General features: G+C 52.4%; 8 protein-coding genes across 8 annotated transcripts; 5 read left to right on the top strand and 3 right to left on the bottom strand.

The window, feature by feature from the left end:
- Positions 1-252: 252 nt before the first annotated feature.
- On the top strand, positions 253-8094 carry GUITHDRAFT_104534 (hypothetical protein; the record flags this gene model as incomplete). Its single annotated transcript, XM_005836495.1, has 36 exons — positions 253-324; positions 382-498; positions 551-841; positions 897-995; positions 1052-1297; positions 1475-1530; positions 1656-1833; positions 2006-2734; positions 2933-3001; positions 3075-3408; positions 3493-3583; positions 3739-3789; positions 3839-3893; positions 3940-4044; positions 4217-4276; positions 4328-4376; positions 4430-4506; positions 4667-4759; positions 4813-4868; positions 4932-4995; positions 5051-5377; positions 5533-5585; positions 5701-5759; positions 5810-5853; positions 6054-6108; positions 6159-6211; positions 6274-6299; positions 6353-6416; positions 6469-6570; positions 6760-6810; positions 6862-6942; positions 7139-7192; positions 7280-7327; positions 7419-7476; positions 7621-7673; positions 8020-8094. 36 exons carry the CDS (start codon positions 253-255, stop codon positions 8092-8094), a joined length of 4095 nt encoding a protein of 1364 aa, XP_005836552.1.
- Positions 8095-8320: 226 nt separating this feature from the next.
- GUITHDRAFT_151408 (hypothetical protein) lies at positions 8321-8867 on the bottom strand. Its single transcript, XM_005836494.1, has one exon. It carries the CDS (start codon positions 8643-8645, stop codon positions 8409-8411), a length of 237 nt encoding a protein of 78 aa, XP_005836551.1. The 5' UTR covers positions 8646-8867; the 3' UTR covers positions 8321-8408.
- Positions 8868-9705: 838 nt separating this feature from the next.
- On the top strand, positions 9706-10578 carry GUITHDRAFT_151407 (hypothetical protein; the record flags this gene model as incomplete). The annotated part of the gene is made up of 1 exon (XM_005836493.1): positions 9706-10578. A coding segment is annotated over exon 1 (773 nt), but the record flags the coding sequence as incomplete, so codon positions are not given.
- A 2836-nt stretch (positions 10579-13414) lies between these two features.
- On the top strand, positions 13415-14764 carry GUITHDRAFT_135773 (hypothetical protein; the record flags this gene model as incomplete). Its single annotated transcript, XM_005836492.1, has 1 exon — positions 13415-14764. One exon carries the CDS (start codon positions 13415-13417, stop codon positions 14762-14764), a length of 1350 nt encoding a protein of 449 aa, XP_005836549.1.
- A 98-nt stretch (positions 14765-14862) lies between these two features.
- GUITHDRAFT_162043 (hypothetical protein) lies at positions 14863-17686 on the bottom strand. Its single transcript, XM_005836491.1, has 13 exons — positions 17325-17686; positions 17175-17257; positions 16948-17112; positions 16727-16885; positions 16589-16679; positions 16340-16542; positions 16202-16283; positions 16001-16109; positions 15844-15953; positions 15585-15712; positions 15261-15536; positions 15034-15163; positions 14863-14984 (listed from the first exon to the last, which is right to left on the bottom strand). The coding sequence occupies exons 1-13, from the start codon at positions 17568-17570 to the stop codon at positions 14877-14879; spliced, it is 1890 nt and encodes a 629-aa protein (XP_005836548.1). The 5' UTR covers positions 17571-17686; the 3' UTR covers positions 14863-14876.
- A 2174-nt stretch (positions 17687-19860) lies between these two features.
- On the top strand, positions 19861-21899 carry GUITHDRAFT_151406 (hypothetical protein). Its single transcript, XM_005836490.1, has 5 exons — positions 19861-19877; positions 20156-20249; positions 20304-20386; positions 20436-20608; positions 20657-21899. Exons 4-5 carry the CDS (start codon positions 20528-20530, stop codon positions 21794-21796), a joined length of 1221 nt encoding a protein of 406 aa, XP_005836547.1. The 5' UTR covers positions 19861-19877; positions 20156-20249; positions 20304-20386; positions 20436-20527; the 3' UTR covers positions 21797-21899.
- Positions 21900-21907: 8 nt separating this feature from the next.
- Positions 21908-23861, bottom strand: GUITHDRAFT_104529 (hypothetical protein; the record flags this gene model as incomplete). Its single annotated transcript, XM_005836489.1, has 5 exons — positions 21908-21986; positions 22029-22092; positions 22225-22284; positions 22332-22413; positions 22668-23861. 5 exons carry the CDS (start codon positions 23859-23861, stop codon positions 21908-21910), a joined length of 1479 nt encoding a protein of 492 aa, XP_005836546.1.
- Positions 23862-25096: 1235 nt separating this feature from the next.
- GUITHDRAFT_104528 (hypothetical protein) lies at positions 25097-26401 on the top strand (the record flags this gene model as incomplete). Its single annotated transcript, XM_005836488.1, has 7 exons — positions 25097-25146; positions 25262-25295; positions 25347-25407; positions 25457-25494; positions 25806-25947; positions 26174-26242; positions 26292-26401. The coding sequence occupies 7 exons, from the start codon at positions 25097-25099 to the stop codon at positions 26399-26401; spliced, it is 504 nt and encodes a 167-aa protein (XP_005836545.1).
- Between the last annotated feature and the right edge of the window lie 303 nt (positions 26402-26704).

Raw genomic sequence — 26704 nt, 5'->3', positions numbered from 1 at the left:
ATGTGGACGGAGATGATGGAGATGGCGAAGTTGAAGGGATGGGAGTGAACACCATGAGAAAATAATCTGCTCTCTTCGCACAAGGTACAAGGAGCTGAGAGCTGAAATCTGTATCCCAGCCCCAGTTTGCGCTGCGATTCAAAACGACACCTGCTCGAGCTAGTTTACAGTTATTCAAGGGCAGGTCAACTTGTAGCAAGCAGGGGACTCTCAGGGGGTGAAGGACCAGAGCACTCGCTCGTTGTTGCCGAAATGTCTGAACTGCACGATGGCCCCGCATACAAATGGGATCCCCTGTTCTCGGAAGCGTACGCATTTCTCAAGGTGAGTGATGACGTCCTGTTTGTCCGCGGCGTTTCATCACGCTCCTCTCTCCTGCAGCAAGGGAAATCTCCAGGAGCAAACATGGAGGAGCTCGCAAACAAGACAGACACCTCCTTCTCCTTCAGTGTGAAGAGCCTCCAGTCGCGGCTGTTTGACATCGACGCGTCCTTAAAGGTTGGATATCTCCTCGTCCTCTCCCCGGCCCTGATGACGCCTTCACCGGCAGGTGTGGAGCGCAGCGGATGTTCTCGAGAAGCATTTGAAGCGCAACGTGCAAGGGTTCACAATGAGGAGAATCTTGCGTCAGATCCTATGGAAGGACATCCTGGTTTCGGTCGTCCTGTATGCTATGCACACCATTTTTAGCATCGGGATGCCAGTCGTCGCCTACTTCCTCCTCAAGTGGATGGAGCAGGAAGATCCGCCACAGTGGCAGGGGTTCCTCCTTGCAGCTCTGCTGGGGCTGTGCAACGTGTCGAGCTCGTTGGCGAAGGAGTACTTCGTGGATCGCTGCAACGTGACAGACTGAGTTGTACGATGGGAGGACGTGAAACTGACATGCGACATGGCAGGTGATGGGATTGTGGACGGTAGCAGCTCTCAGTGGTGTGACGTACCGCAAGTGCCTCCGTCTGCCGCTGACGGACGCGTTCTCGGGGTATGTCGGCAAGGTAAGTCGCCGTGAACAAGACGGCCGCCAGCATGTGACTCGGTGAACTTGCGGCAGATCGCAGAGCTGTGCAGCAGCAGCTCTGACATGATCCTCTCCTACTGGAGCGCTGTTCTGACCCTGTGCTTGCAACCGGTCGAGATCCTCTCACTGGTCGCAACCCTCTACATCTTCGTGGAGTGGGCGTCGGTGGGGGGGATAGCGGTGGTGGTGCTGTCGATCTTCTTTTCCTCGCTCGCCAGCAAGAAATTAGAGAAAGTTTCGGTCATGCGCGCTAATGCTGCTGAGGAGCATTCGCAGTTGGTGAGCAGCTCTTTGTATGTGGATGGTAGTGGAGGGGAGGAAGGAAGAGAAGTAGGACGATGGTGTTGATGCTGATGCTGTTAGTGCTGGTGCTGGTGGTGATGGAGGAGGAGATGTCCTGTCTTGTTGCAGCTTGTCACATATTTCGATGGATGTCTCAACCTAACTCCAGTGTAGGTGAACGAGTGTGTAAGCGCAATGAAAGCGATCAAGTTTAACGCATGGGAGTCGAGGTGAGCCATCGACTATCCCATCAGAGACAATGCAGCGCATGACATCCGTTTCCTATTACAAGGTTTGAGCGCAAATTAATTGACTCCAAACTTCACGAGCTCCAACTTTGGGCTCACATGGGCAGGTGGATTGCTCTGGTGATCTTGCAGGAGAGAGAGAAGGGCGGTGAGAGTGACTTCGGACGTGACCAGGTCAACGTGTCGTCGAATCCTGCTGTCGATGTCATATCCCTCGCTATCGTCGCTCTCTACACGGCAGCGGCGGGTAACCCGCTCACTCCCGCTGTCCTCGCGGCCTACTGGGTCCTGCTGGCCCTCCTCCACGGGAAGGCAAGTCTCTACGCTGTCACTTTATCCATGTGGACATGCAAACCTTGCTGGCTGTCGGAGCAATTTCGATGATCGTGATTGCCATTGTGAATTTGTTTTTGATGGTTTTCTGTTCTCCGATCTCGATCTTACACCTTGTTGGAAGATTTTCCACTTCCCTGAGAGTGTCCGGACTTGGGCGCAGGGATCAGCAGCTTTGATGAGGTTCGAGACTTTCTTTGATATCGAAGAGTTTGCTACTAGCAAGGACGGACGAGGGTCAAATGAGCAAAGGAAGAACAAGCAGGAGGAGGAGGAGGAGGAGGAGGAGGAGGAGGATGTCGAAGATTTTCTGCGGGAAGGCATCTGGATGGAGGATGTGGACCTTGCATGGGATGTGAATCCTGAGCGAGAGGACGAGGATGGAACAACGAGCAGACAAGCAGCGCGCGAGGTAACGACGACAGCAAGACAGGATCCCACTTCGCCTTCCTCTCAGTTAAGGGGGGGCAAAGAGACCAACTCTCCTCCCCTCCCTCCCCTCCTTGAGGGGATGACAGTCAGGATTGACTCAGGGAGTCTGGTGGGGATCGAGGGGAAAGTAGGAAGCGGCAAGACCAGCCTCCTGCTCGCGTTGATGGGAGAGATCTCTCCCGCTCGGGGGACGATGAGGAGCCTGCGACGTCTTCCTGTTGCCGTTGCCTGGGTCCCGCAGAACCCCTGGATCTTCAACGCAAGCCTGCGGGAAAACATCCTGCTGGGGAGGAGGTGGGAGGAAGAGAGGTACCGGCAGGTGTGCGAGGCTTGCGCGCTGAGCGAGGATCTGGTCCTGTTGCCCAAGGGAGATCTGACCAGGATAGGAGAGAGAGGGGTAAATCTCTCTGGGGGACAGAAGGTAAGGTGGGAGGGAAAATGTTGCTGAAGTCCATCGTTGTATCCCTGCTTTCTGATCTCTCCTCCCCTGCCCCGCCCTGCCCCGCCCTGCCCCGCCCTGCCCTGCCCCGCCCTGCTCTGCCCTGCCCTGCCCTCTCAACTTTGTCTTGTGTTCTTTCTTCGCTGAAGTAAGGATTTCCTGTTCTGACGTGTCTGGCAGCAACGTCTCAGCCTGGCAAGAGCAGCCTATGGCAATTCACCCTTTGTTCTTCTTGACGACCCCCTAGCGGTGAATCATTTTCATCTGACTTCTTGCTCCTCTCCTCATTCTTATTCTCCCTTCTCATTTCTGTCTCTGACAGGCGCTGGACATGAAAGTAAGGCTGCATGTCTGGAAGCATTGCATCTGTGGCATCATGAAGGATTCAACAAGGCTGATAGTGTCTCATGATGAGTTTGTTCTCAAAGATTGCCACAAGCTCCTTCACCTCGAGCAAGGCAGGCTGACGGTGTCTGGCGATTACTACAGTCTGCACAAACAGAACTCTGTTGGTGCGATGGAGAAGTCAGCGGGGGAGGACAAGGAATTTGATGCCATAGAGATGAATATCATAGATCCCTGCGTCGAGGAGACGTTTGATGATGATGAGGATGTGCCAGAAGGGATCTTGACATTCATCAAGAACTTTGCTCGAGGTTGTCTCCAGCTCTCTGTTCTCATTCTTGTCTAGTCTGTTGACTCGCTCTCCGTCCTCCTCCTGTACATGATGCGTCGGGTAGGTGTTGGCGGGTATTGGTATGCTTTCCTCGCTGTCTCCATCATCGCCTTTGAAGGAGGGATGGTCGAGCTCGGTGTCTACATTCTTGCTGGGTGAGAAACTTCAGGATGTTGGCAGATTGTGTGTCTTGTGTCACATGTGAACTGATGTGTAAACTCAAGTTGTCAAATGACGATGTGAAGTTTATGATGTTTGCTGATTGTTTCTTGTCTGGTGGAGTGAGACTTCTTTTCTTGTCTCAATGCAGATGGGCGGACGAAGGTCTGAAGAATCCAGAGAAGTCGACGAGTCAGATAGGGTGATGGCGCGAGCAGAGGTAAAGACAGGCCAGCTGATGCATCTCATAGTTATTATCTTCCTTTCTACGCCGCTTGCGTCATTGCCGAGTTGTTTGCCTGTGCGGTAGGAGATCAGAATGTCCTAAAGTCTTTTTGAGTCTCGTCTCCAGGTTCGCAATTTCGTTTACATCTACGGAACCTCCCGGGCAGTAGCCCACCAGCATCGAGAGCTGGTGGAGAGCGTTCTTGGCAGCCCCGTCGCGCACCTCGATCAGGTGCGAAGAAGATGATATTACATGACAATGAAGATGAATATGATAACAATCATGATGGAACAACAATCATGATGATAGCAACACGATCAAGATTTCAATGAATGAGTGCATCAATGAATGACGATGAAGCCTCTGATGATCGTGAAAGAGGGGCTGACTTTTCTGTCTGCAGATCGAAAGCGGGAAGGTTGTGAATTTGTTCGCTCAATCCCTCGCTCAACTGGATCTTTCCGTGAGGAGGAAGCTCGGAAGGGGAACAGGCTGGATGACAAAAATGTTGCAGGTCCTGATGGCATCTGATTTCTTTCTCTACGGCTTCTGCTATGGCATTGGTACAAGATGCCATGATGTGAACTTTCTTTCCTCGTTGATTGTTTTTCAACAGCCATTGCTGTTCTGTGTTGTTTCTACGTATACTGGTTGGTAGTAGTCGCACTCATCACGCTCTTCCTCATCAACAATGTAAGTCTTGTTTCCCAGTGATCTTGACACGATATCACGATGCGTCAAGATGCACGTCATGGTATGAACATATACGACAAGTATCGTGAGTTCATATCATGACGTGGATAGTGATGTACAGACCTAGACATGTATCCTCTGACTTGTCTTTACTCACAAGGTCTCCAACACGTTCAAATCCTGCAAGGGGTTGAAAACCTTGCACGAGAAGATCCGTCCGTCTATCCTCGCTCACTTCTCAACAACTCTAGAGGTCTCTGCCGTTACAACCTCCCGCGGGTGGCCTGCCTGAAAGTCGTTCCGAAGGGACTCCCTTCCATCAGGGCCTACCGACATCAGAAGATCATGCTGAAAGAGTTTGAGTGAGAACGATGAGAGGGCGTGTACAGAATCGAACTTTCCATCCTGATGGATATCTCCTGCAGAAAACGATTCGATGCTCATACCCAGATCGCGCTGATGTCTTGCAAGACAGATTCTTGGTTGATGGTATCGTAAACTCAAAGGAACAAAAAGTTTAGAGGCTGATGGTGTTGTTCTCCAGGTGATGACAATGCTTCTTTCTGTCTTGTTCTACACTGTCACTGCCGTCGGGATTGTGCTCCACACCGCCAAACATGGACTTGCGTCCAACGCGTTTGCTGTCTCACCTGCAAACTCTGGTGACTGCTTTTGTGATCATGATGGAAATGATGGAGATGATGGAGATGATGATGATGATGATGATGATGATGATGATGATGATGATGATGATGATGATGATGATGAAGGCGATGAAGGTGATGATGATGATAAAGACGACGATGACGACGACGACGACGACGACGATGACGATGTTGTTGTTTTTGTTTTGTTGTCGATGATCATAGTTGTAATGACCACAGTAATCTTTCAATTTCAGCTTTCATGATTCTCAACCTTTGCTTTGGCTCTTTCTGCGTGCATGCATTTGTTCTTCGCAAGCTTGACCTTCAGGTCAGTTCGTTATCGTGGACATGTTTCGAGAGTACTGACAGTCATCAACAGGACCTTGCTAGAGTCCGAGAAAGTTTGTTGAGGTACTGCCGGAAGACACCAAGGTAAGGACCAGCGCTTTCTCCCTAGTTGTTTCCGTCCCTGTATACAGCCTCTCGTTCGTCTTCTCCTTCTGATCGGCCTTCGTGCGATGTTGTTGAGATTGATCAAACAACGCAGAGAAAATCTTGGTCGGACGGATTTTGAGGATCAGCTTGACCCTGAATGGCCCAGGAGCGGTGAGGAGGGGTTATTGAGTACTCCCGATGATCAGTGATGACGGATGAAGGTGCTGTTGAATTTCGACAAGTCGTCATGAGATATCCATCGCAAGTAAGGCATCATCTTCGTCGCCATCAATCAGCAACTCTCCTGCTCTCTGCTCTCTCCTCCTTCTCCTCCTCTCTCCTCCTCTCTCCTCCTTCTCCTCTCTCCTTCTCCTTCTCTCTCCTTCTCCTATCTTCTCCTATCTGCTCCTTCTCTTGATTACAGCAAATTCTGCCCATGACAAGAATGCTGCTTCCTATCATTAGAGTTCTCCAGCAATCAACGGACTTTCCCTGTTCGTTGCAGCGGGGGAGAAGATGGGTGAGAGCGAAGAACAGCAGCAGGAGGCCGAGATGTTGATGCTATGACAGGGATTGTTGGGAGAACAGGAGCAGGGAAATCTTCTGTCGTCACAGCGCTGCTCGTAATGATCGATTGACTGGAATGTTCCAAAGTTCTCACCTGCTCTTTCTCTCTGCTGTGCAGCGTCTGGTGGACTGCGAGCAAGGAAGGTGAGGGGAGAAGAGCGATGAGACCTGTCAGTTCACATCTCAACGCCCAACAGCATAACGATCGACAATGTTGACATCGGCAAGTTGGGGCTGACGACATTGAGGTCTTCCATCTCGGTAGATCATGAGGCAAGTGACATGTCTGTTCTCTGAGTTTTCAACGCGCCAGATCGTCAGTCAAGACCCGATTATCTTCTCCGGCTCACTCAGAAAGAACCTTGACCCCCACAACGAGCATGATTCTGACAGTCACCTTTGGAACATCTTACAGGTTTCAAATCAAGCCATATGGCCTACAACCTCCTCTCCTCCCTTGTCCTGTCCTGCTCTCCCTCCCGTTGCTTCTTCTTGTGCGGAATATCCCTTGCTCCATCTTACCTCCTGCTCCTGCTCCTCCTACTCCGTCTCCTTCTCCTACTCCTCTCTGCTCCCCGCTTCCTCCCTCACTCTCTGGTCACAGTTGACAGGGCTAAAGGAGAAAGTTGAAAGTCTGGGAGGGCTCGAAGCAGAGGTTTACTGCTGCGAGGGCCGCGACGAGTTCGTCAAAACTGAAACTCGCCAGGTCGCCGACCTGGGAGAAAACTTGTCGCACGGGCAGCGACAGCTGATCTGCATAGCTCGAGCACTTCTGAGAGACCGGAAGGTAAGATGAGAAGATCCTCTCCCTCCCCCCTATCCCTGCCTCCCTGCCTGCCTCCCTCCCCCCTATCCCTGCCTCCCTGCCTCCCTCGCTTCCTCCCTTCCACGAGACGTTCCTTCTTTCTCTCCTCCTTGCCCTCCGATGTCCCTCAATCCAACTTCCCTCTGTTGGTGATTGACGTGTTACCCTCCTGCCTCAGATCCTGGTGCTAGACGAAGCTACATCTTCTCTCGACCTGGAGTCTGAGATGAGAGTAAGAACCATCCTCATAATGCCATATGCCCTCCTCCTCCATCACCATCACTACCAGTATCATTCTTGGTGTTTAGAATTGTTTCAGGTCATCAAGGAGATTGCCAAGTCTGCGTCACAAGCGACCGTTATCCAGGTAAAGGATCTCCACACGGTCGCTTCGCCGTCTCCTTCCTTCACCCTTCACTTCCTCCCCTCCCCTCGCTTCTTTCTCACAGTTTGTTCAGGTGGCCCACAGGTTGCAAGCGTTGGTTGGAAGCAGCAAGGTCTTGGTTATGGACAAAGGTAAACCTGAACCCTCAACCCTTTCTTCCACTCCCCCCTTCCTGTTCACCTCATCTCTACTCCCTCAAGATCCTCCTGCTCCTGCTTCGGCTCTCTCTCGATGTCAGCCATGTCCTCTCCTACTTTCCTGATTTCAACCCGCAGGGCGAGCCATCGAGTACGGGACTCCACGAGAGCTGCTCGGGGATACAAACACGGTGAGTGAGCACGATCATGTTCCTTCTCTCTGCGAGCATCCTTGTCCTCCTCTGTTGTCTCGGCTAATTCACACCACGTCGTCCTCTTCCTCCTCTCATCTATCTTCTTCCCGCTTCTCCCGCTCGCATTTTATTCTCTCTTTCCTCTCTCTCCTTCTCTCTTCTCCCCTCTCTTTTCGTCTCCTCTCCTTTCTTCTTCCCTTCCCTTTCCTTCTCTTCTCTCCCCTCTTTTCCTTCTCAGCTCAGCTCTCCTTCTCTTGCTCTTCTCTTTCTGATCTCTTCCCTTTCTCTTCTCTCTTTCTCTTCTCCTTTTGTTCTCTTCTCGACTCTTGACCTTCACTTCAAGGTCTTCGCAGAGATGGTCAACTCGCTCGACAGCGAGGCGAGTGAGCTGCTTCGCAGGAAGCTTTGCCTTGAATGAACATGCCTCCCCACTCCCCCCTCCCTGCCTCCCTGCCTCCCTCCTGATCTGCCTGCTCTCTCCCTGAACATCTTCTCATCGACTCCTCCCCTAAGTAGCAATTTCCTACCAAACTCGCTACAGCCGTTTCTACACCTTGAAACATCATTCTAACATCGGTTGCTTCGAGATACTTTTGATTCTCCGTGAATATCGCATCAGAGATCTCATCCTCACTTGTTCTTTTGGGTAGGAGATGTAAAGATTTGTATGCAATTCTCTATTGATTAAAACTGATTCACCGGTGAAAAATTGTAATAGCGCTCTGTCATCCGTCATGACGATTCCTCCTTGCATTTCAGCTTCTTTAGCCGAGCAGACAGTATGTTCGCATAGCAGCTGGATGCCTTTTCCTTGCCGTCCACCTGCCACTTGGTTTCAACCATGACTTTCTTCTGCTTTCGCATAAATGTCTTCTGATTGTAATCGAGCTTGAACGAGCACTTGCGTACCCCTGTCGAACTCCGCCATTGAAGGTAATAAGCACTTGGAACGAGGATATTCAGAGGCATCGCTTCCTCATGCGACGGGGAAGGGCGGCAAGAGAAGAGGCAGGGATGAAGGAAGGGGAAGTGCAGGAGAGGGCAGGAGAGGGGTTCGAGAAGGAGAACCCCAAGACGATCGGAGCGGAGCGAAGGATGTGACGATTGGGACGAGGATCAATACCAGAGGAGAGGAGAACAGGGAGCAAAACAACGGCCAGAGAGGAAGGCTGACTGATCGTTTAGCAGGCGGTTGAGGAAGAGGACAGCAGATGGGTAGAGCTTAAATCCGCAGGAGGAGGAGGAGAAGATAAGACCACGGACGGGTCGCCGGATCAGGACGTCAGCATGCTGACAGGCAAAATGAGCATCCCCGACTTCAAAACACATCCTTTCAGAGACATTATGTCAGCATGCTCACGTTACCCACCATATCCCATTCACAGGTTACGAGCCTCGAATGTCCCAGGAGTCCGTGTTTCTTTTTTACACTTTAAAACCCATTTCAATTTTAATAATTATTTTATGAGATATCAGTACTGAAAATTACTTTCAAAACATTTTTGCACGATTTCCCGTATCTTGGGAGATGGCGCTTTTACTCATGTGGTACTAAACAGTCATTTTAGGTAGTTTTTATATTACATTTTGAGCTGTTGGGAGGCGGAGAATAATGCTGGCCATGAGATAGGGAGGGAGGAAAGGCTTGTAGAAGAATGACAGACAAGACAAACAGGAGAGAAGCAAACAAGTCAGGAGAACAGTGAAGATACAATAGAACAGAGGATGTTGATCATGAAATGAGCTGAGCTGACCAGAGCAGGGCAGGGCAGGGCAGAAGTCATTTACAAAGCAATTGTTGAGTAATGAAAGAACAGAATTGGAGGGCAAGGAGAGGTTCAGGCAAGAACAGAGGGCAGGAAAACGATTTTTGAGCGAATGTAAGATGAGAGAAGATGAAGGGCTTGCCAGAGTGGAGATAAGAAGAGATAAAGGTGGGAACCGATGGCCAGGCCAAACCAAAATATTTTTTGCTGTTGTGCTGCTCTGTGATGATATTCTGATTCTTGTTTATTCTTACTCGATTTGCAGACACCCAGTTGACACCAACTTTGCGTCTGGTCGACGAGAATGGCTCTTGTCAACTTGGATGTGTTTGGTGACGATTTTCATTCAACAAGAAGCTCAGACTTTTTCATGTTGGAACGCAAGAAGGAGCCAGAGGGCATGATAGTATCAACCGTGATCTCCCACAAAAGGCCGTTGGATGTCGAAGATGAGGAGCAGGTGTCTATGAAATCCAACATCGCCACCAAGAGGATCGCATCGTGCGCTGGCTCGCGCTCTCCCCTCGCCCATGATGTATCATCCTTGTTCCGCGACAGCTGGATGGATCACGTGGAGCGCCCCATCCCCTTCAACACGAGGTCGCTAAGGTTTGACAGGCCGTCTCAGCTGCGCGAGGCCATGACGTCGATGGGCTGGCCGAACATGGTGATGGCGCGAATCTGTGAGTTTGGTTATGACTCGAGGGCCATTATCAACATCTTCGTCAACCTTCCACCTTATCTCAAGTCCATCACCTTGCGAGCCTTGCATGCTATCGAAATCCTGTACGTCGAGAAGCAAAAGAGTCTGCCTCCGATCGACGTGCTGTCGAATCAAGAAGACGCCTCCTCTGGAGGGATGGAAGTGGAGAGGGTTTTCTTTGAACACGAAACCAGTGTTGGGTTCGTGAAGCACCACTTGGACCCCAAGACTGGGAAGAGGGCAGATATCTATGTATCACAAGGGTGGAGCTCGAGCATAGGAATCCACGTGGAAGAAATCCTTTCAAGAATCGCAAATCGTGAACTGCCCCTTCTGTCTACGGAATTCGCCTACTTCAGCTACGTCATGTATAGCATTTGGTCGTTTGCAACGAATCCGACCAAGACTTTTTCCATGTACGCGCGGTCCAGAAAGCTGGGAGCCAACTCAGAGGGCGAGTGCTGTATTGTACACCTGATCCAGAAGCAAGACCTGGATTGGACGGGACGGTCTCGGTCAATGAAGTCATACGTCGTTACGGTGAGTGTAGATTGATCTAGATCTTATCTCTTTTAGATGCGTCAATGCCCAACGCCTTGACAATCTACTGTTTGGCAGCTGGACAAGCATCAGTTCGAAGATGCCATGAAGTCTGGGAACGAGGCGTCTAAGTTCTCAAGGCTCTCTCTCAACGGAAGATCCTACGACGAGCTTATGAGGAGCTTCGAAACTGACTTGTTCGCGGTACTCCTTAGAGCGTCTGCGTGCTTGCCTGATGTTTCGTTGACTCTCCAGGACGAGACGATTTTGGGTATGCAGAAGACGGTGGAGGGGGAGACAAGACTAAGGGCGTATGCGAAAGAACTTGAAACCATGTACACGCCAATCATCAAGATCGCGCAGACAATCCTCGCTAAGAATCAGAGTCACAATGTGATATGAGCTGGAATAACGCCAAGTTCAGAGCACTGTACACGATAGTATTATGACACCTCAACGATGAAGTAGGATGAATTTCTTGTAAATGCACACGTGATTAAACCGGTACGATGAAGACATTGAAATGTAATTTCACAACTCCATATCTTTGACATGTCGGACAAAAGTTACGAACAAGAGTGTTATTCGGAAAATGTAGAGAGCATCGCAAGGTTGGTCACCACAGCATTTGATGTCAAGTGGGATGTGAGTTCGAGTCCGGTGAACGTAATTTATGCAAAGTTCAACGTGGTGTCAAGGGGTCAAAGGAAAAGGTCGTGACGTTGTCCCTGTAGTAAAATATTGATGATGCTCAATAAGCACTTTTTAGTAAGCATCCATGATAAAGGTGACGTGATTACCTGCTCTGCACCTCCCGGTCCTCCCCGCACCTACCGTCACAAACTGCTGCCAATCCGATCTCGTGTCACTCTTGGCTCAGCCCACCATGAATGCTCCTCTCTTCATCACTCTGCCCGACCCCAGATGTATCGATTTCTTCGTCCCAAAACTGAATGCGAAACGAAGGCGGTTCGAGCTGGACGCGAGTCAGAAGCAGTTCGTGAAGAAGCAAGAGGACAGTGCTGGGGGCGTTGTAAAGGAATCATCGATGAAAACAACCATGAAAGATGATCGCGAACCAAAAACTTGTGTTGTTCCAGGGGAAGGAAGCTTTTTGCTGCTGAACGTGCTACATGCTCGACAGCTCCGAGGCCTCGAGCAACGCAGTCACGAGACAGGGATGCGACAGAAGAGAAAACGTGTTCATTGCGGTGAAATAGTTCCGACAGATGGGCAAACCTAAAATCAATGTCGACTGAAATTTGAAGCTGTAACCTGTAGTGTTCTTGTCGTCTTTCTTTTGTCTTGTTTGCCTGCAGCTGTAATTTAGTACCATTTCTGTCTTGTTTCTTCTGTTGTACAGTAAACAAAAACCTCTCACGCTCATGACGTCGTGATATGCTGTAGCAAAAGACCAAACCTGGACCTCTCAAGCTTCGTGCTTTCCCAAGAAAAAGAATGAACGTGAATGAATGGTTGCAGATCAAAAGGTGATGAACACTTGCGTATGTACTTAGGAGGGAGAGCGAAGGAGAAGCGAGGAGAGGAGAGCGATGCAGCATTTGGATAAACCGTTTATAAGTAAGGGAAACAACGCTAATACCTTGTAGATCATCTACGAAAATTTACAGAGGGGCTCATTGCTTCTATGCTCTACATTCTCGTCAGCAAATTTCTCGTCGCAGAGTTGCAGCTCCAGGTGCGGCTCTGACTTTCATCTGATCCCCGTGACCAGTCTCCTGCAACTTGTTCTCATCTCTCCTGCCCCCTCCCCTCCCTCCCCTCCCTCCCCTCCCTCTCTCCGCCCCTCGTTCACTGCATCAGCCATCGATCGCCGGCTACAGTCCTGCCATCGTTACTCAACTTCCTATTTTGAGACACCCCTTTTTAGATGACCCCGCCTATCAACTCCACAACCCTCTGTTTGATGACCCCTACCTCCTCCATCCACAACAATTGCTGTTTCCCCACTTGGTGGAAAGAACAATTTGGGCTATACTACCCCACCCTTTAATGACCCTACCCCCCTTGATCAGACTACCCTACCCCACACCTGGAATCGTTGGATCGTATCGACGATGCGAGAATGCACGTAGGCAGGGTGGGAAAGGAAAAGAAGAGATGGAGAGGAGAGGAGAGAGACAGATCACGAGGTATGGCTGGAGAAGAGACACGTAGTTTGTGGCAGGGTCAATGGCGAGAAGATGTATGGGATAGGGGGGCACGATCATGTAGCGAGAAGATGAATTCGGTTATTTACAGACCGGGACGTGTAAATGAAAGAAGTTACACACAAGTGAGCTTTGAGCCTGGTTGAGAGCCATCCCTATCATTTCCATCTCATCTCATCTCATCTCATCTCATCTCATCTCATCTCATCTCATCTCATCTCATCTCATCTCATCTCATCTCATCTCTTCTCATCTCATCTCTTCTCCTCTCAACTCATCTCGTCTCCTCTCACATCACATCTCTCACATCACATCACATCACATCACATCACATCACATCACATCACATCACATCACATCACATCACATCACATCACATCACATCACATCACATCAACTCATAATCTTTGTTTGCAGGCACTTGAAGACTGAAAACATTGAGTGAAGGGAATTGAGGAGACAACTGCCAGCCCACGATAAGCTGGGATGAGCTACTGACGTTGATAGTCTTGTGTTTTGGTTGTTATTCTTTCCTCATATCGCTGAGCACCAATCGACATGGGGTGCTTTGAATCGAAGGAGATGAGGGACTGCAGCTTTCAGCACTTCTTCAAGATGAACGACTGGGAGGGGGGGCTTCCCACCACCAGCGCCGTCGGCATCGCGTCCCGTGAGCTGAGAGCGTACGACTGGGATGCGGAGACTTCCAAGTCAAGGCTGGAGGAGGGAGTCCATGGAAGCTTCGGACGAGCGGTGCAGTTTGTTCGGCCGGAATCTCTCGCCATCGTGGACAAGGGGATCCAGGCAGTGAAGTTGGCGCACAAGAAGCGTGTCCTGCAGGTGCCGGGGGAGTACAAGACCATCCAAGAAGCGCTGGACTCGGCGAGAGACGGAGATCTGATCAGAGTGGAGCCAGGGCGATACAGGGAGGCGATCGCTGTCCGGAAGCGAGTGCAGCTGATCGGAGTGGGGAAGGTGCAGGACGTCGTGATCGAGATGCCTGATGACTTCGTGTGGGGGGCGGCGAGCTCGGCGACTGTGCTGCTGGAAGCGTCTGAGGTTCGAATGTGCAACCTAACGATAGTGGGGAGCAGGAAGAGCTGCGCAGTGGACAACATGTGCGGGGACCTGACTATGGAGGGGTGTTTGATCAAGGGAGGGCGGACCGGGATCCGAATCAGCAAGTCTGCCTCCTGCCTCCTGCGCTTTTGTGACGTTCAGGATTGTCACGCCCATGGCATCTACGTGTCGAAGCAGGGCTGTGCTACAGTGGAGAAGAGCCACGTTGTCAAGTGCGGTTGCGGTATCCTCGTCGGGGATCTCGGATCTCAGTGCACGGTGTCGGGGTGCGACATCGACCTCTGCTCGCAGGTCGGAGTGATGCTCAACACGTCAGCACAGGCGCTCATCGACGACAACAACATCACCCGCAACGCCATCGCGGGGATCTGCATGAGCTTCTGCTCCCGCGCCGTCATCTCCTCCAACAGGGTCTTCCAGAATCGACAGGTAGGCATCTGTGTGGTGGAGGAGAGCGTTGCCAACATCAGCAAGAACGTGGTGACGGGGAACGGAGCGTGGTCGATCTTCGTGTCTCAGTCCAGCACCAACACCATCCTCGACAACAACAGCGTCGACTCTCAGTCCTTCGAATTCTCCAAGGATGACATGGAAAGTCCAGTGCCCAGCGAGCTGCTTCATGCGGCCAGGCACGAGTTCCGCTCATCCGTTGAGTCTCTCAACGGGGAGCACAAGCTGAACGGAGCGAGCGAGGAGATGCAGAGGCAGGAGGAGGAGGCGGATGAGCCCGTGGAGCAAGCAAAGGTCGAGCAAGACAAGGGAGGCCAACCCTCGCACAGATCTAGCGGACGTCGAGACGCACGAACAGAGCAGGAAGGAGATTATTGAAGCCAACTGGCGGCTCGCCAAAAGTCTTCAAGAGGAGGGAGAAGAGGAGGAGGGAGAAGAGGGAATGGGGAGAGGAGGGAGTAGGAGTAGGAACAAAAGCTGGGAAACGTTTTTACTTGAAGGGAGGCCTTGTGAGGAGGAGGTTGGAGTTGTTCCGTTCATACTCCTTAGAGGGACGGAGGGAGGAATGTCTCTGCCAGTAAGTGTCTCCGAAGAAGTTCTGCAGCGGTTCGTAAGGCAACACGAGCATGTTACTCTCTCGCTCTTACCCCTGCCCATGACATCTCCTTCCCCGGCTCGAACTGAGCTGCTCCTGCTGCTATGAAGTAGTCGTCCGGCTTCATCAGTTGCCCGCACTCCTCATGTGACAACCCCCTCCTCCCGAGCTTCTGCGTGGACCTGCTCCCTCGTTGAGTTCGTCCTCCGCCTCTTCCCCGCACCCCTGCTTGTCTCCTCCTCTCCTCCTCTCCTCTTCCTCCTCCTCTCCCAACTTCACCTTAGGATCGCTTGGCTGTAACTTCTTTCGCTCGTCCCCGACGGCGAACGGCTGGAGGTCTGCTCGAAACAAGGTTGATCGCGCAAGCTCCAGCGGGAGCGAGAGCCAGGAGAGAGAGCGGCAGCATGGCTCCTCTCCGCCGCCTGCTTCCTTTCCTCATACTCCTCCGCCCAGCTGACAAACTCTTGGTTGCATCGGACGATGTCAGGGCTGACATCCCCACCTTCCTCCATCTTCCTCCTCAGCGCGTTGGAGATGATGATGGCGTCTTGCGGCCTGGCCCTCACCTCAGCTCCCTGCGGCTCGACCTCTCCCCGTCCTCACCTCCCAGCCTTGACGAGCGCGAAGCAGAGCGTCTGCGATTGATGGGCCAGCAGGTCATCGTAGGAGGGCGAGCTCGGCTCCTGTGCTTCGTCCTTCCGGTCCACTATCTGCAAGATCTCCTGGCGAGCCTTGTCAGAGGGTCAGGTGAAGAGGAGGAGCAGGAGGGGAGGATGGCAAAGGATGGCGGCGGAGGAGGAGCAGGAGCAGGAGCAGGAGGAAGAGGAGGAGGAGGAGGAGGAGGAGGAGGAGGAGGAGGAACCTTTGCCTCCCTGCTCCTCGGGCTGCCGCTCCTACGCGCGAGGACCTTGTGGTCGAACTTTGACTTCATGAGGTCGATGAGGACGCGGGAGCCCAACTTGATGGCGATGTCTGCGGCTGCCGTCAGAGCGTCTCTCCTCCTCCCCTGCCGCCTCTGCCTGTCTTGTTGACTTTGAGCGCGAGCTGGGTCACGTGCAGCTGGTTGACCACCCGGACGTTGAAGGGGATGTCCTGCTGAGAGACCCTCGAGACCGTCCAGAGCGCTTGCTGGGGTCTACGTCAGCGTCGTCGCAGCAAGGGGGAAGGAGTAGGAGAGAGCACGGAGACAGAGAATGAGGACGAGGACGAGGACGAGGAACCTCGTGCTTCTCCTGGCACCACAGGCAATACGCGACGAGGTCGCAGGTCCAAGCGTAGATCTCTGACTTGGCTGAGAACTTTCTGCGGAGGGGGAGGGGATGAGCGAGGCTTCACAAGGCGAGCAGGAGGCGGCGTACATGGAGTTGTTCTTGATGTTGGTCATGTCCAGGACCCTGGAGAAGAACGCGTGTGCGCGCTCGAACTCGTCCCTCGTGAACAGAGACATGCCGAACCGGTTGCAGAGAGCCGACAGCTCGATTAGGCACTTCTCGTCCTGCGCGCCGCTCCGTTGCCGCAGGATCAGGTTGTCGACCCTTCGAAGACAGTCTTCGTAGTGGCCCTGGAGGGAAACTTGAGAGGGGCAGAGCAGGAGGACGTACGTTCACCGCTGAAAAGTCTTGAAGGATCCTCCGCATCTGCCTCGTGCTCGACTTGTCGAGGTGGAACTGTGGCTCGAGGGTCTTCCAGCACATACACCTGTCCTCCCTCAGCTCGCAGCTCAGCTGGAAGTTCGCCTCTCTCACCATGGCAGGATGGAGATGTTGGACGAGATGCTCTGACTTGCGATCATGTGCGACTGCCGCTCCAACCTGCTCATGCGCTTGTGCGTCGACGCGACGGGAGCATAGAGGGAGAGGCGAGCCATGTAGTACCAGGGGTAGAGCTGCAGCAAGAAGAACCTCCTGAAGGACAGCAGCAGCAGATGAGAGCGAGCTCGGGAGGACGAGGAGGGTTGACGACGCACCTGACCAAGGCCTGGATCTCCTTCACCGCCTCCACCTTCTCTGAGAACTCCCTGGGCACTCTCGTCCTCTCAGCTGCAGTCGTCTGAATCGACTGCTTCTTCGAGTCTGACACCAGAAACTCTTCTTCCTGCAGAAACTCGCTCCCCCCGTACGCCTTGAACGCTCTGCCGGCCCCCCCCCCCTCAATGTCAGCACCTGAGATCCCTCGAGCCCGGACAGCCATCACCTCATCGTCAGCCGCTTCTGCATGTTCACGGTGTCAGGGTCGAGCTCGTGGTAGTAAGCTTCCGAGGGATCCAGCAGGGGAACCTGCAGGGGTACAGGTAGGAGGACACCATGTCATCGCACCTCACCCTCTCCCCTCCACTCTCCTCACCTTCTTCCACCTGAGCCCCACCGAGGGGGTCGCAAACCTCCTCCACTCGAACGTGGGCTGCTCTGGCTCCGGGTTCTCAGCGTGAGAACCATCCTCCATGACGGCCTTCACTCCGTCCAGCTGGAAGTCATAGGAGGTGAAGGTGTCGACTGACCTGATCCTCCACAGGAGGTCCTCGGGGATCTTAGCCTGCCCGAGAGTCTTGTCGACATGCGAGTAGTCCATGAGGGAGGGAAGGAACGTCATCCTCGAGCCCCTCGCCCTGCTCTCTTCACTCACACCGACCTCTCCAACGCCACCATCGAGGCCTCAGCTGCTCGCACCCCCGCTGCATCATATCCAATTCGCAGCTGACTGCACAGCAAGTTCTTCTCTCATCCGATCTCACCGATGCGCAAGGTTGCTGCAGGAGATCTGCCCATGGAGTGAGTCAGTGACCTTCCTCACACCATCTTCCCATCCTGTCTCATCACTTGGCTTCCTCCCCCCCCCTCCTCATGGCGCACCCAGGTTGCCTGGTGTGCCGTTCTCTTCATCCCAGGACATGGACTGACGTACCTAGACTACAACCGGCATCACATGCTCTTACCAACAGCCTTCTCATCCTTCTGCCTCTATCGGTTGCTCGACACCCTCATAGCCCATTCCCTCAGGTAGCCAGCAACATCTTGTACCTGCACTCCACTCCTCAAGTTCGTTCTATCATCAGCCCCGCATACTATCATACTATGAACCTAGATCCTCCGCCTCGCCTCTCCCCTGGTCTCGTCTCAGCTGTTCGGACCTCAGCTACCCTCGTCTCATCATCGCTTCTTCTTCGCCCTCCTTCCCCTCCCTCTCTGCTCGGCCAAGTCGCCGCTCGCCATAGTCCCGTCCCGGCAGCCCGGCCGTTGGTCCGTTCGGACCGTTATTCAACGTAACGAGAATTTGTCGTTACATGCGTTTCACGTCATGTCTCTTCTGCATTTCTGTAACGTAGCCGTTTCTGCTCATACCGCATTTCTCGCCAACCCCTACCCCTACCCCTACCCCCCTAATCTCCTCTCGTGTAAAGCTACCCCTTGCTACGGAGTCCCGTCAGACCTCTTGCTAGCTAGATACAATCCCGTATCTCCGGATCCCCCACCCACCCCCTTCGCGTATACCCAGGCTGCGACTTGCAACTTTTCTACCCTACCCCTCTCCGCTCCATCCATGACCTTGTCAAATCCCTTGCCTATTTTTTCGACCCATTCAACCACCGGTACATGGTGAGGGTCATGTGGGTCACCTGACCCCATGACTTTCAGCACCCCCTCCCGACCTCCAAAGGGCGAAATGCACCCATCAGGATGCACCTGACCAACATCGAGGGGGTGGGGTGTAAGATAACCACCCCCAATTTGGAGGACCCACCTTCATTTCCTTTTCTCGATGAAGTGGTACTACCCCAAGTTTTCATACGTGAGGAACCCTCACTCGCTCAATTCTTCTGAGTACCCTACCATTTCTTGCCCACCCCACCCTGGGAAACAAACAGGCTAATCTCACATACTACCCCTGAATGATGGCCTCCCACCGGCCTCCAATTCGATGTAGGACTTCCTCAAAGGAGTGGTAGGGGGTACTTAATAAGGGGTCCTGTTGCCCTACACCAGGGTGGGAATATACAAAACGGGTACTTTGCACAGGTACGAAGTTGAAATCCAAAGGGGTGCGAAATAACAAGGTAGGGGTACGATCGGGAAAAAAGGGGAGGGGGTGCTTTCATCCGATTTTAATAGAAGGGTACTTTGTGCCTGTAGCAAGTCATATTGTGATACGAATGGGTGGGTGCTATTGGGGGTGTTTGTGCTAGGACTGGTCCTAGGTAGGTGGTCGGGCGCATCACAAAGGGAGGTGGGTAGAAAATAAGGCAGTCGCAAAGGGTGGCGAGGAAAGGAGGGGTAGTGTACTTTGAATCACCCCCTCTTGTGGATAGAAGCTTGGGTCAAATCAAAGGTGGTCAAAAGTGTAGCTTGGAGGTGGGGTACCGTAAGCATGCTTCCGACGGGGTGGTAATAGAACGATTGAGAGGGGTGGTGGGAGGTTCTAGATCGAATCATAAAATTGAAAAGTAGAGGGTGGATGAAGAGGTTTAGAAGGTAAAGGACAGGGTGGGGTACCCTCATGTTGTAGATAGGGGTTATATGTAATGGAAACAAGGGGTAGTGAATATTCAGTAGGGGTGGAAGTAATAATGAGGGTGTCTTTAAAGGGTGGGGGTACCAAACCATCTAAAGGAGTTTTTGAGGTTGTAAGTTGAAAATTTCACAATACTCCAAAATTCGCTCACCTCATGGTGGGTGGGAGACAAGGTAGGGTAAGGTGAAAATAACACCGGTGATAAGTCCTATAAATCATTGAATAAATAGGGTACTTTTAAGATAGAGGTGGGGTATAGGTGCCGAATCCGAGCAGTCAGTGGGGTGGCACCATAAATTTGGGAAAACTGTTTTGAATTTTCACTTGAGATTTGCAAATCTGAACTTTTTTTTAACAACACACGCGCGGAAGCGAAAGAAGATCGGCCATGTAAGCGACGGGGAGAGGGGGAAGGGATGAGCTAGAATGCGAGAGAGAGAGACAGAGAGAGAGAAACACTTTCTTGCAGGAAGGAGTAGAGAGACATGGAGGAGAGAAGAACGGAGTACAGAAGAGTTGGGTACACCCTTGGGGTGTGGGGATAGGTAGAGAGGAACTGGTGTAATCGTAGGTCAGTCAGGACAAGATGGGATCCGTATTTGAACGAGACATGAGGAAGATAGGATGAAAGGATTCGAAGATGTTTGATTCTTACCATTTTCACGCAGAGCCTTCGCTCTTCCAGGAGCCTCGTTCTTTCATACCCCTCGTCCTACTTGCAAATTTTCCAGCAAGCAGGCAATAGCCATCTCACCGAGTGAGGTATGCCGCACAGATGAGTTCTTGTGAGGATTCTCATATGAGTTTTGTTTCCAGGGCTATTGTTGAAGTGTTGCTGGAGCCTTTCTGATTTCGACGGCTCCGCTCAACCGACATTACATCCGCCCTCCCTAGCATAGGTGAAGTTGCCTGCTCTTACAGTGCTCCTGTACTGACTCTTTTGACCAGGTTGGGCGGTTTTTTATTGATCTTTCATTGCCATTGTTTTTAGAGAACCCTTTCCTCCCCCTCAAACTTACATGCCATCCCAATTCAACAACATGCCCGAGATCATCGAGACCAACCAGTTGTTCTGCTTCGAAGGGTCCGAGAAGAAAATGGAGATTGACTTCAGGCCCATTGTATGTTTTTCTCTCTTTTGAGTTGGAATCCATCTAACATTCTTGCAGGATGGTGGAGATACTGACACCATCGACATTAACGGAGGCCTCCGTCAATACAACAGAGAGTTCTGGTCGGACATTGTGGCCATCCTCAATGGAACTATCCTTCTGGCGGATCCCCAGGAGAAGTTTGACGCTTACCTGATCTCCGAGTCCTCCCTCTTCGTCTATAACGACAGAGTGATCATCTTGACTTGTGGCACCACCTTGCTGTTGAAGACTCTTCCAGCCATCATGAAGGCCGGCGCTGACGTAGGCCTCGAGGTCTGCTGGTTCCAGTACTCCCGCAAGAACTTCTTGTTCCCGGAACAGCAGAGCTTCCCTCATACATCCTTCGACCAAGAAGTTCACTTCCTTCACGAGTATTTTCCTACTGGAAGGCCCTTCATCATGGGCCCTCTCAGCTCCGATCACTGGTACCTCTTTGTTGCTGATTTCATCCGCCGAGAGACCCCGGACGGCAGCAGGAAGATCGTTGATCGCGATCAGATGCTCAACATCTACATGTACGGAATCGACCCCCAAGTGGCACAGTACTTCATGAAGGCAGATCCTTTGATCATCCCCTCCATCTTCGAAGATTTTTCTGCAGACTCCAACAACGTCGAGAAGGAACAGACGAAGGAGCTCGGCAACCAAAGCGAGTTTTGTGCAACTGGGGACGAAGCCTCGGATCGCAGCGGTATCTCTTCGCTGTTGGAGCATGATGGCAAAGTGGTGCACTCGCATCTCTTCGAGCCATGTGGATACTCGATGAATGGGCAGGCGGCCGATGGCAGCTCGTACTGGACGATTCACATCACCCCGGAGGCACATTGCTCATACGCCTCCTTCGAGACCAACTTCTCGTGCGACAGCTACCACCACTTGATCGCTCGCGTGCTCGAGGTCTTCCGTCCTGCCAAGTTCACGACGGTGGAGCATGTGGACGCAGATTCGCGCATTGGCATCGCTGGTCCTGTCTGCCCGGCCTCCCTGGACGGATACGACCTTGCTGGAAGGACCTTCAACGAGTTTGGCACCAAGGATTATGTAGTGCAGATGTGCAACTACGTGTCGAAGACAGCTCAGTACGTCGCTCCCCCTCCCCCTCTCCTAAGGGCTCCTCCTCTCCACAAGTCCGACAGTGGCGAATGGAGCAAGTGAAGCAGGGATGGTGCATGTAACATCGCATTGTTGTTTACATGTAACATTAATGAGTTGCTTATTGACTTGTGTAGCACCAGCAATAAACTTCTTGATTGAACATGTCCGTTGTCATTTCTTGTGTCGTTTATTCAACTTCAAAATCAGACTCCTCACTTGTTGTCTTCGAGTTTCTGACAGGTTGTCCGAACTGCCGAACGCACGTCATGAAGCAACGCTCTGGGCATATTACCTGAACCATGACCCTGGGTTCTTGCCCCACTTGAAGAACTTGACGTAAGCATCTGAGCAAGTCTCTGCGATCACCGAGGTCAAGAGGAGGACTAGAGGATCAACGAGGGAGGGAATGAGAGAGGAGCAGGAGAACAATCCAGAGGAGCGAAGAAATTGAGGAAGCAAAGAGATTCGAAGAAGGGGGGGCAAAGGACCGTCTGAGACTGCAACAAAGTCCTCCACGAACTTTCTCACGTACTCCATGATGAAAAGACCTGACCCACGTTAGCAACGGGCAGGGCAAGTTTTCCCTCCACTTCACCGCAGTCGTAAGAGTTGCGCTGGGTGGGCACGGGGATGTTGTACGGTTTTAGCTCCCTGATGGTGTCGACCCGTGAGGCTTCCTGCATGGTCCCGTCATGGAAGAGGAACAGGAGGCAGCAAGGCGCTTCCTCTCTTCGATTCCACTCGTGGAACAAGAATCCCGACAAGACGCTCCCCTGGCCTTCATTGTCATGTTCCAGACAGATAGCAGACAGGCAGGCATCAATACTGGCAGTACGACAGACAGGAAGGCAGGGAGGGAGGCAGGAAGGCAGGGAGGGAGGCAGTAAGGCAGGCAGTAAGGCGGACGGGCTAGCAGACAAGCACCCCTTACCTCATCGCTCAACATCCCACCGAGAGGATCGAAGAAGAGCAAAGTATGCTCATATTTACTCCATCGTTGTCGGATCCCGGCTCCACCCTCCTGGTCACGTGCCTCTTTCTCCCCGCGCAGGCTCGGATGGCAACGAGCGCTGTCGGGGCAAGGGAAGCAGATAACTGCGACGGTCCAGTGCAAGCTCCGGCAGATTGGGACGAAGAGGAAGTCGCGCTCGAAGATGTTGATGGACTTGTACCAGCGGCAGACGGCGGTATGCTTCTGCTCGAGGGTGCTCTCCTGCTCCATGCGCTTCCAGAAGAAGCTGCCGAAGACATGATACCTCGACTGCTGGACTGGAGAGCTCAGCTCGTGCTGGACGTACTTCATATAGAAGTCGATAATCGAGTCGTTGAGGTACTGCCGTGCCCGCAAAGTCAACACGTCAGTCTCATTGACAGTGACGGATTCCCTTGCACTGCGTGAAGGATAGACCAGTCGAACCCTCTTGTTGTCCTTGTTCTCAACTTGCACTTCATGCTCACTGTCGTCGTCGATCTCTATCACTTCCTCCTCCTGCACGCCACCTGCTTCTCTGCAGCTCGCTCGTGTGCTCGGCAAAGGCGAGCTTGCTCGATACCATGCTTCCATTCTTTGACGCTGACAATTCCCATCGGCCACCCGAGCAATCCGCACCTCCGCGTTGTCATCCAGAAAACTTTGCAATTCAGACTGAAAGTTCTTGGAGCTCCAGACGATCAGCAGGTGAGGATGACGCAACATTGACGTCTTGTCACAGCATCGCTCGGAACGAGTGTTGCTCCCAAACTCTCGAAGTTCTTCAGGAATCCTCCACGACGACCTCATACACACCGACATGGCGGGCAAATTGTCAGATCCCATGACATATCCGAGACAAACTTTCGAAAAATCCTTCTGAGGCTCAACGGAGAAGACGGTCGGGTCATTCTCGTGCTCACCGTCGATGGCGAAGAGCAGTTTGTCGGGCAGAACCAACATGACGCCTGTTGCCCTCAGCGAATTCAGGACAAAACTCTTCATGGGCACAAACACGCGAGAATTGCCAAAGTTTTGATAGAGAAACTTCTCGAAGTCGCGCAACTTGTCTCGATCCCTCGCTCTCCCTCCATCGTCGCGTGCCTCGAATCGCACGTGAAGTTTCCGCCCCTCCCTCCTCACCTTCCGCCCCATTAGTAGAGAGGGCCCCGATCTACCCCTACAGTGTCCTCAGCTAACATCTAGTGATATCAACTTTTCATCTTACCATCGGCGGCATGTTCTCACAAGTTCTTTGAGCGTCACGCTGGTCCTCCTCCTCTTCATGTCAACTCACCTCCTGTCAAGAAAGCACCGATGAGACCACCACACGCTCAGATGAGTTGAGGCTCTTGCTCAACCTGTATCTCTCCTCTCCTCTCCTTCATCCTGTGCCTTGTCCTCCCTCCCCTCCCTCCCCTCCCTCCCCCCTCACCTCCCCATGCCATCGCCAGGATCCTGCCATAGCCCCCATCACCCACTCCACCCCTGATTTCACATGGACTAGGTAGGGGTGACACTAGTACCCCTACCGTGCTTTTTCCCGTATCAAGTACCGGTATAATCGAGTTTAGGAGGCGATGGTCAAAGGGTGATGTCGGTCAGGGGGCTACAATAAACGAGAGTTGGGAACTTAGGGAGAATATTGATTCCACATAAATTTGCTCTTATACAGCAATATTGTTGAGAGTATTTCATTGGGTGTTGAAACTATAGAATATAAATTTTAATGTAGTTTTATGGTTTAAAGGTTTGTTTCAACCGGGACCCAACGGATCTAACATGCTGGGGAGATGGAGCAGGATTTAACAGAAAGAGCAGAAGGAGCAGGTGCAGGGGGAACGTGCGAAGGATCAGGGTGATATGATCAGGAGGAGAAGGAGAGGGATCAGATCGAAGATGGGTGTGACGATGAGGTCCAGATCAAGAGATCGGAAGTGCGAGTGCAGCACGAAGCAGTGGTACAATTTGAGCAGGAGCGCGTACAGGACCAAAATTGAATGTTGTGATGTGAGGAGATGAGAAGAATTGGATTAGATGCAACAGGAAAGTATCCTAGGAAGGTGCAGTAGCTTGCATGAACGATTTGAGGGTAGAGGGCGAGCAGATCGAATAGGAGGTTGACAAGGGGGAGGAGAAGAATGAGAGCGAGGAGGCTGATTGGCATGATACTCGGTCAAGACCTAGTGCAGCAGAAAGCACCTTATCTGTGCTGTCTCCAGACACTGGGTTGTTCCCTGAGACAGGGATGCGGATGTCTCCGGTTCTGAAGTTGAAACCAGGAAGTGGGGGGAAAGTGAAGGAACTGTACTCTCACTGCATCCTGGAGCATTTCCTCTGAAGCAATCTGGGGGAGGATCTAGATTGTTGCTATAGCCCTCGGAACAAAGATGCACGTGCTGGTGATCGACGGGTTCGGAGACTCGCCCGAGAGCAGGAGGTGAGACGTTCAGACATGCACGTCATCGGTACCATGAACTGCTTGACATGAGAGTTATGAAATTTGACATGAAAGTTATGAAAGCTGTCATGAAAGATGACTTGATGACCTGCAGGCGCTTCCAGAACTTCTACAACTCAGTGCTCAAGGTAGAACAAGCTCTCCCCTCCTCCTTCCCCTCACACCCTGCGGTGCTCCAGGCCTTTGACCTGAGCTGGCCTTACGGGAAGAGCGTCTACACGCGGCGGTACGACGACATCGGTGATCCTGTGATGAGCGAAGAGGGCGCGTGCTGATGGAGAGGATGCAGGAGACTATCTGAACGAGAACAAGGACGGTTTCGTGCAGGTGAGCAGGCAGCTGGAAGTCAGCGGTGTTGGGTGTCGGCGGTCGATGACCGGGGGGCGGGCAGGTGGATGCGATTCGGCAGTTTGACAAAGTAGATTTCTTCTTTGTGGACGGTGACCTTCAGCTGCGGCCGTGGACGCAGAAAGTGGACAAGGCAAGAGATATTGGGTGTTGGAGATGTGCTGGGAGGAAGGGCGAGGAGGAGGAGGAGGAGGGGAGGAGAGGAGAGGAGAGGGAGATGTATCATGCAAAGTTTTCTTGTCTTGCGTGTTTGTTTCCAGCCTTGTATTTGTTGACAGAACTCCCCGCAGGTCTTCAGGTTGATGCAGATGTGTGCGCAAACTGGAAAATGTTTCTTCGCCTCCTCAGCCTTTGCCGCGATCGTCTTGTGTGCGATCAACACGAGAGGGATAGTAGAGAAGATCGGCAGACTTCATCCTTCTTACCCTGAAGGTGTGGAAGACCGGGGTGATGGAGGAGAGGAGGTGGTGGTGGAAGTAGGGGAGGAGGGAAATGGATGAAGGAGGGAGGGAGGGGGGAGGGAGGGAGGAGAGGGAGGGAGGGAGGGAGGGAGGGAGGGAGGGAGGGAGGGAGGGAGATGGCGATGATTGTGCTCTCCATGTCTTGGCTCTTGTCTTCGGGGTGGTGTTTGTCATGATGGTGACATTGGGGATGTCAGGGGGCAATGTTGAGATCCTCAATCGAGTGCGGCCAGCACACGACCAGCTCTTCCTCGATGCGCAGACGGGTGGGTTGCGACTGAGAGGGGAGCAGAGGCTGACGAGCATGCTCGGCAGGGGACATGTACAAGTTTGACGGCGACAGCGGTCAGTGGAAGAAGTCGTTCAACTGCGGTCTGAGGAGGAGGAGGCTGCAGACGAATGCGAAGAGACTGCTGGGCAGGTGAGGGAGGAGGGAGGATTCCTTCCTCCTGCCTGCCCCTCTCCCATCTCTCCTCCCTTCTACTCTACTCTACTCTCCCCTCCCCGACTCGACTCGACACCACACGAGTCTGCTCTACTCTACTCTACTCTACTCTACTCTACTGTACTCTAGTCTAGTTTAGTCTAGTCTACTCTCCCTGTCGAATTCCTTCCCCTCTCTCTCCGTCCCTTCCTCCTCCTCCTCCTCCTCCTCCTCCTCCTCCTCCTCCCTTCCCAACCTCACCCCATGGCAGGTTCTCTATGGCGTACCCGCGCATCATGCCGGA

Source organism: Guillardia theta (assembly GCF_000315625.1).
Source record: "Guillardia theta CCMP2712 unplaced genomic scaffold GUITHscaffold_17, whole genome shotgun sequence".
NCBI lineage: Eukaryota > Cryptophyceae > Pyrenomonadales > Geminigeraceae > Guillardia > Guillardia theta.
The sequence above is the reverse complement of the archived record's forward strand: the minus strand, read 5'-3'. Positions and strand labels throughout refer to the sequence as shown.